Below are 15,132 nucleotides of genomic sequence, written 5' to 3'. Positions count from 1 at the left end.
ATTAGGTACTCAAGTAGACCACACTACAAGAAACGGTAAACATTGAATGCCAACAGCTGAAAACCTCTTCTCCCTTCATCCGCTCTATCTGATCTTACCAATAAGTTGAGGGCAAATAAACATTACCGTGGAAGGTTTCATTGATACTGCTGTTTCCTTTGATGTGGTCCATTCAAGCCTTGGATCTGCTTATTTTTTGGGCCCATTTGCTAAAATGATCTTTCATGATGGTTGAACGGCTTGGATAAAACATATACATCAAGCCTGTAATAGGACCGTCTAGTCAGGTCCTGTTGGCTTAGTACCTAATCCGCCCTCCACTGAGAATCCATGGTAGTGAACATCTGCGTAGATGAATTCAAACCATTGAGAAGAAAATTTTCAATGCCTCACGATTCAACTCCAAAAACCAAAGGTTAGGATTATCAGTCAAGTATGGTTATTATAATAGAGCAGAAATCATGGCCGTTAAATTCATTGGATCATCTCTGTATGTGGGCCCAGTAGGGCGACACGTGCTGGTGATACTCCCTGGCAACATAGGCAGCACGAACTCAAAGAGAAAAACATCGCCACTCCAACAAGGCTTTCCACGGAGATGATCAAGTCCCCCCTTTTATCCTATCGGCCATCACGTGATCATCCAGGCCGTCCATTCAATAGTCCCAAAAATCAGACCGATCCAAAGCTGATCGAGTGGACCACACCATGGATCCTTACTCTTGCTCCGGTGGTAGACTCTCAGGAGTTTCAACACCTCGTCAAGGGTTCGAGTATAAAAAATAAAAAAATATAGACCGTACCAACAGCAGCAATTGGGACGAGGATTGCATGGGAAAGCCTTTCGCAGGAACTTCTTAGGAGAGGAAGCCAAGTGGGGCTACATGATGTTTGTGAGAAATCCATACCGTCTATCCGTTTTACCATATCGTCCTAGGAAACAGACCCAAAAATGAGGCCATCCAAAACTCTAAGTGGGCTGCATGACGGAAAACAGTGAGGATTGAACGTCCACCGTTGAAACATTAATAAGCCAGGGAAGTCTTGAATTAGGCTAATATTTTTGTATTTCCAGTTCGTCCCAGTGGCATATAAACATCATGGTAGACTTGAGGAAGGTTTCAACTATAGGCACTTTCCTACCCACCTTTTCCTGTCGTGCGGCCTACTTGAGTTCTGTATCTCCTTTATTTCCTGTACCTTTTCCTGTCGTGCCGTCTACTTAAGGTTTGTATCTCCACGGTGGGCCCGGATAGTTTTCCGTCCCAGGAATTTACGCTAAAAGCTTTGGTAGGCAGTCAGAGGAGACGGACGCGATTTGGCTAGGGACCCCAGCACCAGTTATCAATTCGGTGTCAAAGTTTTGTGGGCCCACCATGATGTATTTGTTTTATCCACGCTGTTCATCTATTTTTTTCTGGTCATTTTAGTGTATGTGATAAAAAATGAGACAGATCCAAATCTCAGGTGGACCAGACCATAGTAAACAGTGGGAATTGAATGTTTATCGTTGAAAACTTTTCAGGGCAAAGAAGATTTGGATTAAGTTGATATTTGTGTTTTCCCTTCATTCATTCAGTTCTATCCTTACCAACAGGTTGGATCGAAAATAAACAGACCTAGGAAATTTGTAATGATGGTCATTCAATCAATACTGTTTTCCCGTGGTGTGGTCCACCTATAATTTATATCTGCCTCATTTTTAGTTCCACCATAAAATAATATGAGAAAAAAGCTGCACGGTTTGGATATAACAGATATATTATGGTAGGGGCTCACAGAGCTTTGATAACTGCTAGCTGGCCGGTGTTGAGGTCACTAGCCAAACCGCGTCGAGAGTATACCCGCATCATTAATTTGAGTTTGGGCCCACCGACTTTTATTATACTCTGCTTTTCAGATGAATGGACTGGATTTGCATGTACGCAAACCAGTGGTGGGGTATCCACTCTTGAATTGCTCCTTGTGTTGTGGTCCACCTGAAATTTGGATTGGTCTAATTTATGGGCTTAAAGCCAAACACGAGAGAATGCATCTAATAGATAGGTTAGGTTGGTGTGGTGGAAGATGGGACAGGTTAGATGTCGCGCATGCATCAGGTGGGACCCACAACAGCGCGGTACCAACATTCACTGCGGTGGTACCGGTGTCACTGAACGATCCTGTTAATAAAAATTTTTACTGGACGATATAACTTTCACCACGTCGCCCATTCACTGTAGCACATTCTGGATGAACAGTCTGGATGATCACGTGGCGGGACAGACGGAGAAACGAGCATGGGCAAGCGTCATGTAATGCTTGGCATTTTCCCCATAGCCTCCGTCTTGTAGTCCGCGGACTACTCAGGTGATTTCGTAATCCCTAGTTGGGCCATGCGCTCCGATCATGAGAACCGCGGTAGGTCCCATCACACACGCCAGTAAGTTCTGTGGGCCCTACCGTGATTTATTTGTTATGTTCATACCGTCCATTAATTTTGTGAGATCAGATCCAAAGCTCAAGCGGATCACACCATAGAAAGTAGTGGCGTTAAACACCTGGGTCATGATCTGTCGATCTGCATCGTTGATATATATATATATATATATATATATATATATATATATATATATATATATATATATATATATATATATATATATATGCGAGCATTGTATATATGGTAAACAATCTACCACTTGAACTTTGGATGTATTTCATTTTTAGGTATATGCCCTAAAATAATATTTTAAAGTAGATGGACAGTGTGGATATAACACATACATCATGATGGGGCCATGGAACTTAGTGACGTAAACACGCCATGGATCTTTGGTGTGGGGCACAACACGCAATCCGCTCCCCATCATGACCGAAGCTACAGTGCCCCTGTGGGGTCTGCAATGATGTCTGTAATAAATCCATTCGGTTCATCAGCTTTGTAAGCTCACAATAGAAATGAAAATAAAAAACCGAGGCAGATCCGAAACTCATCTAGGCCACACTACAGGAAACAGTAAGAATGCATAGGCCCACCATTGATACTTTTCCATGGCCATAATGATGTTTATACGATCATCCGAACCGTTCATAAGGTTATTCCTAGCTGGAAAAAACTAAATATTAACCTGATCCAAAACTTCTGTGGCCTCACAAACATTTCATGGCAGGTGTTTCTATTCTCACCTTTTCCCATCGTGTGGCCCACCTGAGATCCTGTCCTACTGTGAGCTTGCGAAGCTGACGGACTGATTGGATTTCGCACGTACATTGCCAGGCGCAAAACAGGCAGTTCGGGTCCCACCATGACTGCCTTTTACCTTTCTCATTTATTCGTACCTATGTATTTCCAACAGTAAAGAAGTTCTGATTCCACAATCAACGTCCAGTTTCCCATATAAATATCATTAACCAAAGAGATTCTTGCGTAATCCCATGTACGGACATATATTTAAAAAGAATTTATTAAAAAAAAATGCTCCAGTGCTCCCAGACCACTGTATGTTTAATGCTCTTACTTGCATTGGGACACTTGAACAATCCAATCGCTTGATCTAGACCGTACATTAGGCCTCCAACTGATTTTATGGGCGACCATGCAAATAACACTCTAACCTAACAACCCTAGCTATCTGATCATTAGCCTTTAGTTTGGACTGTCCACATCATTTAACCAAAAATAGGTACATTCAAATCTGACCAATCTATTTGTTAGAGCCCATCATACGTGGATGCGGATTGTCTACTTACGCTGACAATAGTGAGGTGGCTATTGGACCGTGCTCTGTGGGGACCCACCATAATGTATTCCTTCATCTGCACCATCCATCTATTTTTCCATATCATTTTATGCCACGAGCCCAAAATAAAGTAGATCCAAATCTACAGGACCACACCACAAGAAAACCATATTGATTAAAGGCCCACCATTAAAAACTTCCCAGGGCTCAGGGCCCACTATAATGTTTATTTTTCATCTTAACTTGTCCCAGATACCTGAATGAAGGGAGATCAGGACCATTTTATGTAGTGTGGTACGCATGAGATTTAGATTTGCCTCATTTTTAGGGTATAAAACGCATGCATCATGTCAGGCTCATAGAGTACCGTACATTAGCTACTGGCTGCTGTCCGCATCAGTAGGCTCTGCGCGTCCATCATAGGTTGCTTTTTTCTCGAGCCCAAGTAAGTTGGGTATTAAGTAAACTTCATGGGGCAAATTGTGACTTATGTCTTCTATCTATGCTGGCCATCCGTTTTACCATCTCATTTTAAGTCATGAGATCAAAATTAAAGCATAACCAAAGCTCGAGAATTTGTAAATTAAATGATTAGATGACAAATAAATATAATGGTGGACCAAAAGAAGGTATCAATGATCTACATTATGTTTTCTCTTTATTTATATTTGTGTTTCATAACATTATGAATAAGTGGATGATAAATAAACAAATCTATAGACCTAAGACAGGTCTCAACTTCGACATTATTATTCCCACTGTTTGATGTGGTATTGTCCACTTGAGCTCCAGACATGCTTCAAGTTTTGGACTCATACCTTACGGGCATGTTTGGACTGAAATGTTAAGTGCGTGTTTGGTATGTGGAATTGAATGATATTGAATTGTATTAGATGCTATTAACATTATTATTGCTCGATGATTTCATGTTTGGAAATATGAAATACCATTGTCTTGTAGCAATTCAATCTCATGTTTGGGATACAATTTTTGCTAATAGAAAACAATTGATTAATTAAAATAACGTTTGGAGGACCATGAAATTATATTCAATGGACTAAATTCACAACGGATGGATGACATGGATAAACACATGCATCAATGTGGGTCCCACGTGTGTAGTGGATTTCAAAATCCACAAAATTCCTTGCACTGGACCAAATGCAATTTTATGGGACTAAATGCAATTCCATCCCACCTAATCCCAACCTTTCTCATCCTCTCTAAATGCGGATGAAATGGGACACGGGGCGAATGCAATTCCACCCCCCGTGATCTCACCTAATATGATTTGATCTAATACCTGTGCCAAACGTCCCCTAAAATGATATAGAAAACGGATTGACAGCTTGGATAAAAGAAATGCAACTGTGATGACCCCACAAAGTTCACTCAGGGTGCCTAAGCATATGCAACGGGCTTCATTCTCAAGCAATCCTAATCATGGAAAATGGATGACTACATAAATAGGACAAATTAGGGGCAGATAAGATCATCAAATCACCACCATTTTTCCATAAAAGGCTATGAAATATGTTTCGTATTTAATAGACAGTTCAAGTCGATTGATTGGAATATCTTAAACTCACCATGAGAAATTTTCTCACGAGAACCGTGAGACCCCTTCGAAAACTCTTCTCATGTTGTGTGCGCACAGAATCTGAACTGTCCACCTGACGAGCCATCTCATGAAAACTCTAGCGCTCAAATCTCAGACTGATTCAAAAATCAGGTGGGCCATTGTATAGTGAGAAGGAATCCCCACCCTTGATTTTCACCGACCTGATTTTTTGCCTAACACTTCATCTAAGCTAGATGAACCGCCTATATGGGCTGGATTATATATCCAGTTCTCAAATGATTCTTATAGGAGAAAATTTCTCAACTCATTAACGGTCCGAAAGCACCCAAGCATTCATATTTACTAAATAAAGATTAAAAGTAATAAAACAGATTTAATATCTAAGCCCATCCTGATTAATTTACACACCCAGGTTTTCTATTTTAGGAATTGAAATAATACAAAATAAAAATAAATAGGGTCCGTGTAGAATGTAGATGGATAGATAAGATACAGAGAGCGTGAGAGAGAGAGAGAGCGTGAGAGTTTTGTGAGGCTCTGTTTTACTATTTACATCCTTCCTACTTGACGCATGCACCCTTTAATTTCTAACTTTTGGTAATACAGCAGTACAACTGTTGAATTCCCAGGAGTAGGAAAAGAGGGCGCGTCTATCAAATGGGCGGGTGTAGATGTACGAAACTCGTTGGCTTTCATCAAAAGGAAAAGAGAGAATGGCGAATGGAAATCTATTAATCGCAGTAAGCATGTTCTTCCATATACTCGCTTCCTCAGGGACCAGATTTCCTGTCCTCGTGGCCGGCTCAGATTTGCACCGTGGTAGAATCAACGGTCGAGATGAGACCCCTAACTGGGCTAGTTTCTCTTCATCTTCCTCATTATCTTCTTCTTCTTCTTCTCCTTGGATGGTATCTTCACAGGTTCTGAGATTTTCCTTCTCCCCTGCATCATTGTCTACTATAGAAGAAGACGGAGAGCCCCAAACGCGATCGGCGAGGGCGGAAGCTCGACGAGGCTCAGATCTGCATCTCATCAGCAGCAGAGCGTTTTTAGGAGGAATGGAAGAGACGAAAACCTTCGATTCTTCGTCTTCTTCCGAATCCGAGTCCGAATCCGACTCATCTGCTGCGGGTTCATGTCCTGGTTTCGATTCTCGGTCTTCTTCTAGAGCCTGTTTGTGGTGGTGGTGTTTTCTGTTGTAGCCCATCATAAGGAACGTGAAACGTCGACGGCGAGCCGGCGGGGACGATGATCTTCGAGGGTGCTTGTTGGTCTTGCGGGGGAAGCGGCTGCAGAAGAGAGCTGTTTGAAGCCATCTGCAGATGGAATGGGTGGGGTTTTTGGAAGTGGTGGTAGTGGTGGCGGAGGAGGATTTGGGTGTAGATGAGGTGTTTGATCTTTTGACGCGAACCTGGCCTATGCAAGTGACCTTGGGGGAAGAGGGCTCTTGGGTTTCGATGGATGAAACGTTCTTTCTTCGAAGCAAGGAAGAGAACATGGGGCTGGAACGGGATCTTCCCCTGCTCCTATTTCCACCATTGCTTCTTGAAAATCTGCTCAAGGGGTGGGAATGAGGAGCTGTTGGGTATTTATCTATTCGATTTGGGCTGGATGAGATGATGGATTTCGAAGATAACTTCATCTATTCAGATTGGAAGTGCAGAGATTTCAATCTGACGTTGGTCCTCTCTTTTTTCTTCTTCTTCTTATACCATCGAAATCCTAGCTCTCTCTCGAGCAAGCGAAATCCTAGCGATAGAGCACCGACAGCTGGAATTACACGAATGGGACTTGGCAGTCTGTCTTGTTTATGGAAGATTTTATTTGATACTCTGGCGGATTGTTGTACTCCATACTCGTGCGCCATGAAATTGTACACTTGATGTAAATGTACGCAAACGGAACCGTCAAATATTGTGATGAGCCATATTGATGTAATTAGTTTCATTAACTGACACGTGATTAAGTGAGATTTGCTGCGTTTGGACCGTTTATTATTTTCATTTTGACCTCCAATCAATCAACCACTTATGATGAGGCATTCCATCTGGATTTTACGTTATGACCGGTTTATAGACCGTAGGATCCGATGCAGATGGAGGAAATGGCCTCGAGTATGGAGAATAGCACTCTGCCAGAGTAAAAAAAGTTTTCCTTCTCTTTTATCATCCATCCACTATTGCACGGGTGGATGAGTGAGCTTCGATTTTTATACGAATATGATAAGAGAAAACATGGTACGCTGCCAGGGTGTGATAGTTCATACACAGGCATACGTGGACAGTACATGTGGCATAATAAGTGCTATGATTAGACTGTTGAGATCTTGGCCGCTGAAATATTTACATTAGCCTCATGTCCAGACTGCGGATTGGCGGGCATCTCATGGCTGGTGAAAGAGAAAAAATATTCAACGGTCCAAATTCAATAAAAACAATATCAATTAATCAAATGTCAGGGTTGCTCTGTAATCTGATATTGGATTATTGCCCGTCCTACAGCTCAGCTCCGGACCAAATGTTAGGTAAAACGGCTAAGTTCTGTGGAGCCCACCCTGTTGTGGACCATCCATCAGGTGCGCCTCCTGAAGCTTATTGTACGTACCAAATATCAGTTCCAAACCACAGGGAACAGTGTAAAATCAGGCATAAAACCACTAATTTTGCTGGGTGGGGCTTGCATCAGACGTGTACTTGGTTTGTGTGTTCATCATGGTGGGATGCACCTGATCAACGGATTAGATGGAATAAGCAAGCCATGGTGGCCCCCACAAAAAACCTAAGATTGGCATCCTCCTCCCATTGTTCCTTGTGGTGTGGCCCACCTGAGCAGTGGACCAGTCTGTATTTTGGTCTCATGGCATAATGTTGAGTGAAACATCTAATGGACGTATGGGATTACACGCAGGGTGTACAACGGGCGCGGATTTGGTGAGCACGGGATAACAGCTTTGTCACGCCCTGAAATTCGAGTACAGAGTGTGCACCCTCAGACCCGAGTTTCGGCCCATGACACGTACACTGAGTGTACTAATTTCATTCAATTATACAATTATTCATTTACCTACTAGCTTTACCATAGATTTTTACATTCCATTCATACTCAACAACATCTCAAAAATAAGAAACGATCATTTATTGTAATAATTAATCATAAACATAACTAAGGACCTTCTCAATTGAGATCTTATGAAATAAAATAAACATGTCCAACAACTTGAAAGAATTAATTTACAATTTAAGAAAATTAAATATAATTAAAGTAAAAATATCATGACTAGTCTGAGGCTGCAACTTCTTCTTTTGTCAAGTAAGGCCACGTGTCCCTTAAGTCCTTTCTGGCTTGACCACATATTCCTAATTTTAAGCCACCGCCCCACCCTCATTCACATCTGTACGGTTTTTTCATCAATAAAAAATATAAGCTGGCCAGGCTTAGTGATATAACCCAACATGGTTCATAATCATATTAATTAAAATAATACAAAAATACATGTACAATGATGTAAAATGGGATATGAATGCATCAGACAGGGTGATCGTCCATCTGCTTAGATTGGAAGTCGTCAACCCGCATCCACCTGTTGGGTAGGCTTCCACCTTTCGGTAGGCTTGGGCATAGCCTGCATCTGGTAACGCTCTACCAGGATCGACATACATTATGCAATACAATGAATGATGGATGATATGTAAATGCATATTTTTCATATTTGGCATAGTTGTCTCGATTAAAATACTCACATATAAATTTATCGTACAATTATCATATCAAAATATTCAAACCAGTAAATCAATCAAACATTCACAATGATTTATTTTAATTTTAATGAATTATGAGACAAGTTGGGTTACTCACCTGAGTCTAGTAGTGTAGAATCCAGAGGGTAATTAGGTCGGTTTGAATTCAGAAATCCTATCAGTTATATCAACAACATTATTATTCATATATTTTTATTACATTGTGGGGCTCACCTCTGATTAACATCCTAGGTGGCCAGATCCAAAATAATCAAATAATTAAAATTTCTATTCTATTTTTTTTCTCCTTTTTAAGATTATAAAATTGAATGATAATTACTTGATCGGGGTGGTCCATCGGATGGTCAGATCATTCAGATTCTTGAGGTATTATCATGTTTTGCCTCTACACATTAGATGGATGGTGTGGATCTAACCACACATACACCGATGGCCCATCTCGACCTTCTACGCTAAGTGATACCAACACTTGCGCAAAAATCTAAGATTCCTTTATTAAACACTTTTAGATCTAACTAATGTGGCCTATCTGATTGTTAAATTGATCTAAAAATTATGGCCCTTGTATATTTTGGCCTTAAGGATCATATGATCCGTACAGATCTATCTTAGCACAATCCGATTCCATTTATTCCTAAAATATTACTAATTAGACCAAAATCATAAAAACATCACTTTATTAAAATTGACTCTACACACCTATACAATGATGGTGTGGATGATTCACGTTATCCATTGTATAGATCAAGAAGAAATTAACAACATAATAAAAAATTAAAAAGATTTAACGATTAGAACTTACCTGATCGAGCCTTCTTAGAATTTCTTCTTCCTTTTACTTTAGGTTTCCTATCTCCTTTTTTTTAAAATGCAGAAACCAAGAAAATTCTCATAAGATAGGATGAGCACATCCTCCCTTATCCTGAATTTGAATTTTTTTTATGATATTTAATAAAAAATTTATTATTATTACTTCAAGAATCGATCCCTAAACCTCTCTCTCAATTAAGAATTTCGCTACCTACTCAACTATTGACTTGTTTTTATTTTTTATTTAAAAATAAAATCTTTAAATATTTAATTTAGTTTTTTTAATAATGTACTAAAATTTAGGGTTGTTAAAAGCTTACTGGGTGGTTCCCTGACCGTGGGGCCCACCTTGATGTACCTGTTCTATGGGGGCGGATTGGGCACTACCCCCTACAGAACCTATTTAGAGAGGGACGGTCCTGTCAGGGTCTCTGTGAAGCCCACAGTGATATATGTATTTTATCCGATCTATCCATCTATTTTGAAAGATCATTTTAGCGTACAACAATAAAAAGGAGATATGTAGAAGGTTCGAGTGGACCACACCACAAGAAGCAGTGGTTACAATGATCTACCGTTGAAACTTTTTAGAGCGGGGAATCTACTGTTGAAACTTTTTAGAACTTGCCGCGATGTTTATTTGCCATCCAACCTGTTCATAAGGTCACGTAAACCTGTATTAAGGTAGAATATAAATATCAGCTTAATCCAAAACTTCTTTGGCCACTAAGAGGTTTTCAGCGGTAGCCATTCAATCCCACTGTTAATGTGGCGTGGTCTACTTGAGCCTTAGATCTACCTCTGTTTTTGGCTTAAAAAATTGATGGACGGATGGGATAAAATACATATATCACAGTGGGCCCTACGGAGCCCCTGACAGGACAGTCCTTATCTAGCTAAGTTCGGGTGCGGGGAGTACCCAATCCCCGGCCCCTGCTGTATATCCACTCCCTCCGTCAGTTTTTCCAGCTCATTTTAGGAAACGATCTCAAAATTGAACCATATCCAATCTCGACTAAACCACACTACAGGAAAGAAGGGTCATCGAACGCCCACCATAGAGATTTCTAAGGCTCATTAATATTTATTTGCTATCCAAAAAGGAAAAAGACAAATATCAGCTTATAGCTCACGAGAAGTTTTCAATGTGCGATGACTACCTTTTCCTATATTGTGGTCCATATTTGAGATATAGATCTGCTTCATGTATTGAATCATAACTTAAAATGAGATAGAAAAACAGATGGACGGCGTGGATATACACCACAGCCATGGAGGTGACCCCACGATCAGGGACTCACCTACCAAGCTGTTACCCCTTACTCACCTAATCCGCGCCCGTGTGCCACCAGGCTCTGCTGCGGTACAACTGCGTACGGTGTTGCAGAGGTAAAACACGTGCGGTGAGTTTACCGAATGACCCTTAAATGGACCGTATCCAGCACACACAGGTGCAAGATCGTCTAGTGTACGGAGAACCACCTCTTCAATCATAGTCCCACGCGAACTGCCCTCGGCATTTGTCTTTTTCTACCGCAGCTTTATACCTCCAGGCATCGTCTCCACCGGATAACATGTACACGTGGGTTACACCTTTAGATAAGTGGGCCATGTAGTTCCTTCATCCAAACTGCCTGTAATTCTGACCATTCAATTCGTGAGCAGAAAATAGGCGGTCACAAAAACAAAGAACTGCTAACGCCACACGCTTGACTGCAAAGTGTCCCTTGATTCATGGCCACGATCAGATTTCTTAGGCATTCGACGTCCAACATGGCATGTTTCTGACCGTTGATGGGCGGGCCCCACTTTACAAACAGGAAAAACAAGCAAAAACCGTACATATTTTCACCCAAGCATGTAGTTCTTAGCTCCCAGGTGTGAGGGTGTAAGACGTGGATGAGCCTTTACTTGAACCTACTCCATATTTGGCAATAAAGCTTGGAGGTCGAGTTCATGTCGTTCCTAATAAGGAACTTTTCTATTTGGAACTTGGTCGATAGATGTTGAGAACATGGTTGGTCTTGTTGTCTTTAAACCCTCACACTTATAAGATTATGTCCATGAATCATCGTGGAATAGAAATCAAGAATTGGTGCTTGTATTTTGTTTTGATCTTAGTGGCATGTTGTGTCCATGAACAATCATGGATATAGAAATCAAGAATTAGTGCTTGTATTTTGTTTTGATCTTAGTGGCACGTTGTTGATGATGTTGATGCCCTATTGGAGACTCTCTCCTTCTTTACATGATAATAATGGGATTCCAAATTCTTATGAGTAGAGTTGGGGACCGAAACTTGTGTACGTAGAAGGGAACGGTTTTACCTGAAATTGGTGGGCTCACATAGATTTGACAATCTACATGATCTTGGGATCTTTGCAAAAGCTGAAGACGTGACGCAGGGATGAACGTGATGAGGTCGATCACCGTCTTCCTCAAGGATAACTACTCCGAATCCACGGAGCTTATTTGGATTCCTCACAGAGACTTCTCGAATCCACGAGGAAAGAAAGCAAGAAAATAGCAATAAATTCTAATAAAATTTAAAATTGATTAATAAATGAAATAAACGAGTTCACAACCCTTTAAATAGGGATATCAAGCAATGGGAGAGAAATCAGAAGCAAACTACAACTAAAACTCCTAGAATTTGCAACTTACTATAAATAGTAAACTTACTATTTATAAACGGTCGTGATGTCTACTAGTGCACAAGGTTTTCGGCCAAAAATAGTAAGTGTCCTATTTGGCTTCACCAAACCGTTCTCCTAATTATTCTAAGCTCTTTTCACATTGGGCGCAACTCCTAAAGCTCGACGGATGAAGAGTTAAAATCAAACTAAAACTTACCGTTTATAGTAAAAATGAAATTAAAACAGGGAAACGACTGTCGATCTAGGGATATTTCACAAATTCGGCTTATGCAACTCGGCATAGCCGGGTTGGTTGCTAAAGTAGCTCGTGCTACTCCAAAATCATATATTTTACGCCTGATAACTCATTCCGGATTGTGAGATATGCCCGATCTAAGATACGACGGTCCGGATCACTTCTGTCGTCAACTGGGCCTTTTCTGGTCTATCTTGGCCATGAAACTATCCACAACCCACTCACATCAGTCCCCTCTACTTTAAGAGAACTCGTCCTCGAGTTCTCATCCTGCTCTGGTTCATGATACTCGGTCAGGTCCTCGACGTTAAAAGTCTGTGAGATTGCATGTCATCTGAAAGATCAACAACATAAGTGTTGTCATTGATCCTTCGAATGATTAGGACAGGTCCAATCTTCTTATTTTTCAACTTGTTATACGTCCCGGTAGGAAATCTCTCTTTGTGCAGATGGACCATAACACGATCGCCCACCTCGAACACTTTTTGTCGCCGGTGTTTGTCCGCTTGTTCCTTGTACTTCTCGTTCGAGGCATGTAGCTTAGTCTGCACTTCCGCATGGATGCCCATGATCTTGTTTGCTATATATTCTGCTGCAATGCTCGTAGCTGGGTGCTTGGGCAGAGGGATCAAATCAAGTGTGTGGCGAGGCACTCATCCGTAGATAATTTGGAACAGTGATTTCCCTAGCGGTTCACCATGTTGTTAAATGCAAACTCTGCTTGAGAGGAGGCCAAATCCCACTGCTTTGGTTTTTCTCCTGAAATACAGCGAAGGAGGTTTCCTAACGTGCGATTTACAACTTCGGTTTGCCTATCAGTCTGTGGGTGGTAGGCATTGCTGAATTGAAGTTGTGTATCGAATTGAGTCCACAAAGTCCGCCAAAAGTAGTTAATGAACTTCGTGTCATGATCAGAAGTAATGGTCTTGGGGACCTCGTGTAGCCGTACGACTTCCCTTAAGACTAGATTCACCACGTGTGTTGCATCGAGGGTCTTCTTACATGGGATAAAGTGCACCATCTTGGAGAAATGATCTACCACCGTGAACACTGAATCCATGCCGCGTTATGTTCGTGGGAGACTAAGCACGAAGTCCATTGATAAATCCTCCCAAGGACCGTCAGACATAGGTAACGGGGTTTAGAGACTCATATTCTGAAATTGCTCCTTGGAGGTCTGACAAACATGACAATGTTGTACAGCTTTTCCCACATCACGTATTAATTGCGACCAGTAATACTGCTCTTTCACAAGAGCTCGCGTCTTGTCTCACCCATGTAGCTCCTGAATAATTTGTTCCCTAAGAGAACTTTGGGGGATCCACAATCGATTCCATTTGAAGAGGAAATCGTCATGTATATGAAGGTCGCTGGGGTGACCTTTTTGGCACTTCATCCAAGAATCTTTGAAGTTCTCATCCTCGGCATACAGCTCCTTAAGACAGTCGAAGCCGACTACCTCGTTGCTCATCGTAACAAGTAGTGATGCACGACGGCTAAGTGCATTAGCCACCTTGTTCTGCTACCTTAACTTATGCTTCAGAATGAACATGAATTTCTGTAAAAATGCAACCCATCTAGCATGCACACGATTCACGTTAGTCTGACTATTAATAAAGTTTAATGTTTGATGGTCAGTGTACAGAACAAACTCTCTTTGAATCAGATAATGCCGCCAATGTTGCCACGCCTGAATAACTGCGTACAACTTAAGCTCATAAGTCGACCACTTCTTTCGGGCTTCGCTGAGCTTCTTACTATAGAAGGCTACCAGCCTGCCTTCTTGTAATAATACTCCTCCAATTTCGACGTATGAAGTGTCACACTCAACTCCAAACAATTTATCGAAATTAAGAAGCATCAAGACCGGTGTTGTAGACAAACGATGCTTGATCTCGTGAAAGCTCTTGTCAGCTTTATCGGTCCACTGGAATGGTCCTTTTTTCATGCGATTTGTTATAGGTGCTATTATGGTGCTAAAATCTCGCACAAATCGACGATAGAAAGTCGCCAACCCGTGAAAACTCCTCACCTCATGAATGTTTGTCGGGATCGGCCATTCCGTAATGGCTTGCACCTTTTCATCGTCCACACGAATGCCTATAGACGTTACAACAAATCTTGGAAACAACAGGCTGTCAGTTGAAAAACTACACTTCTTCAAATTGAGGTATAACTTGTTAATTTGTAAGACCTGCAACACCTACCTGAGACGTTTCCTGTGCTCCCCTTATCCTGGTTATATATCAATATGTCATCAAAATATACTATCACAAATCAGCCAGTGAACGGTTTTAAAATTTGATTCATCAAATGCATAAAAGTACTTAGTGCGTTCGATAGGCCGAAGGGCAAGACCAGCCACTCA

The 15,132-nt window shown here is 41.2% G+C and overlaps 1 protein-coding gene across 1 annotated transcript; it reads right to left on the bottom strand.

Moving 5' to 3' along the window:
- Window positions 1-6,037: 6,037 nt before the first annotated feature.
- LOC131244215 (uncharacterized) lies at window positions 6,038-7,033 on the bottom strand (the record flags this gene model as incomplete). The annotated part of the gene is made up of 1 exon (XM_058243858.1): window positions 6,038-7,033. A coding segment is annotated over exon 1 (909 nt), but the record flags the coding sequence as incomplete, so codon positions are not given.
- Between the last annotated feature and the right edge of the window lie 8,099 nt (window positions 7,034-15,132).

This window comes from Magnolia sinica, chromosome 4, assembly GCF_029962835.1.
Source record: "Magnolia sinica isolate HGM2019 chromosome 4, MsV1, whole genome shotgun sequence".
NCBI classification, from domain to species: domain Eukaryota; kingdom Viridiplantae; phylum Streptophyta; class Magnoliopsida; order Magnoliales; family Magnoliaceae; genus Magnolia; species Magnolia sinica.
This window is presented reverse-complemented; position numbering and strand designations above follow the sequence as displayed.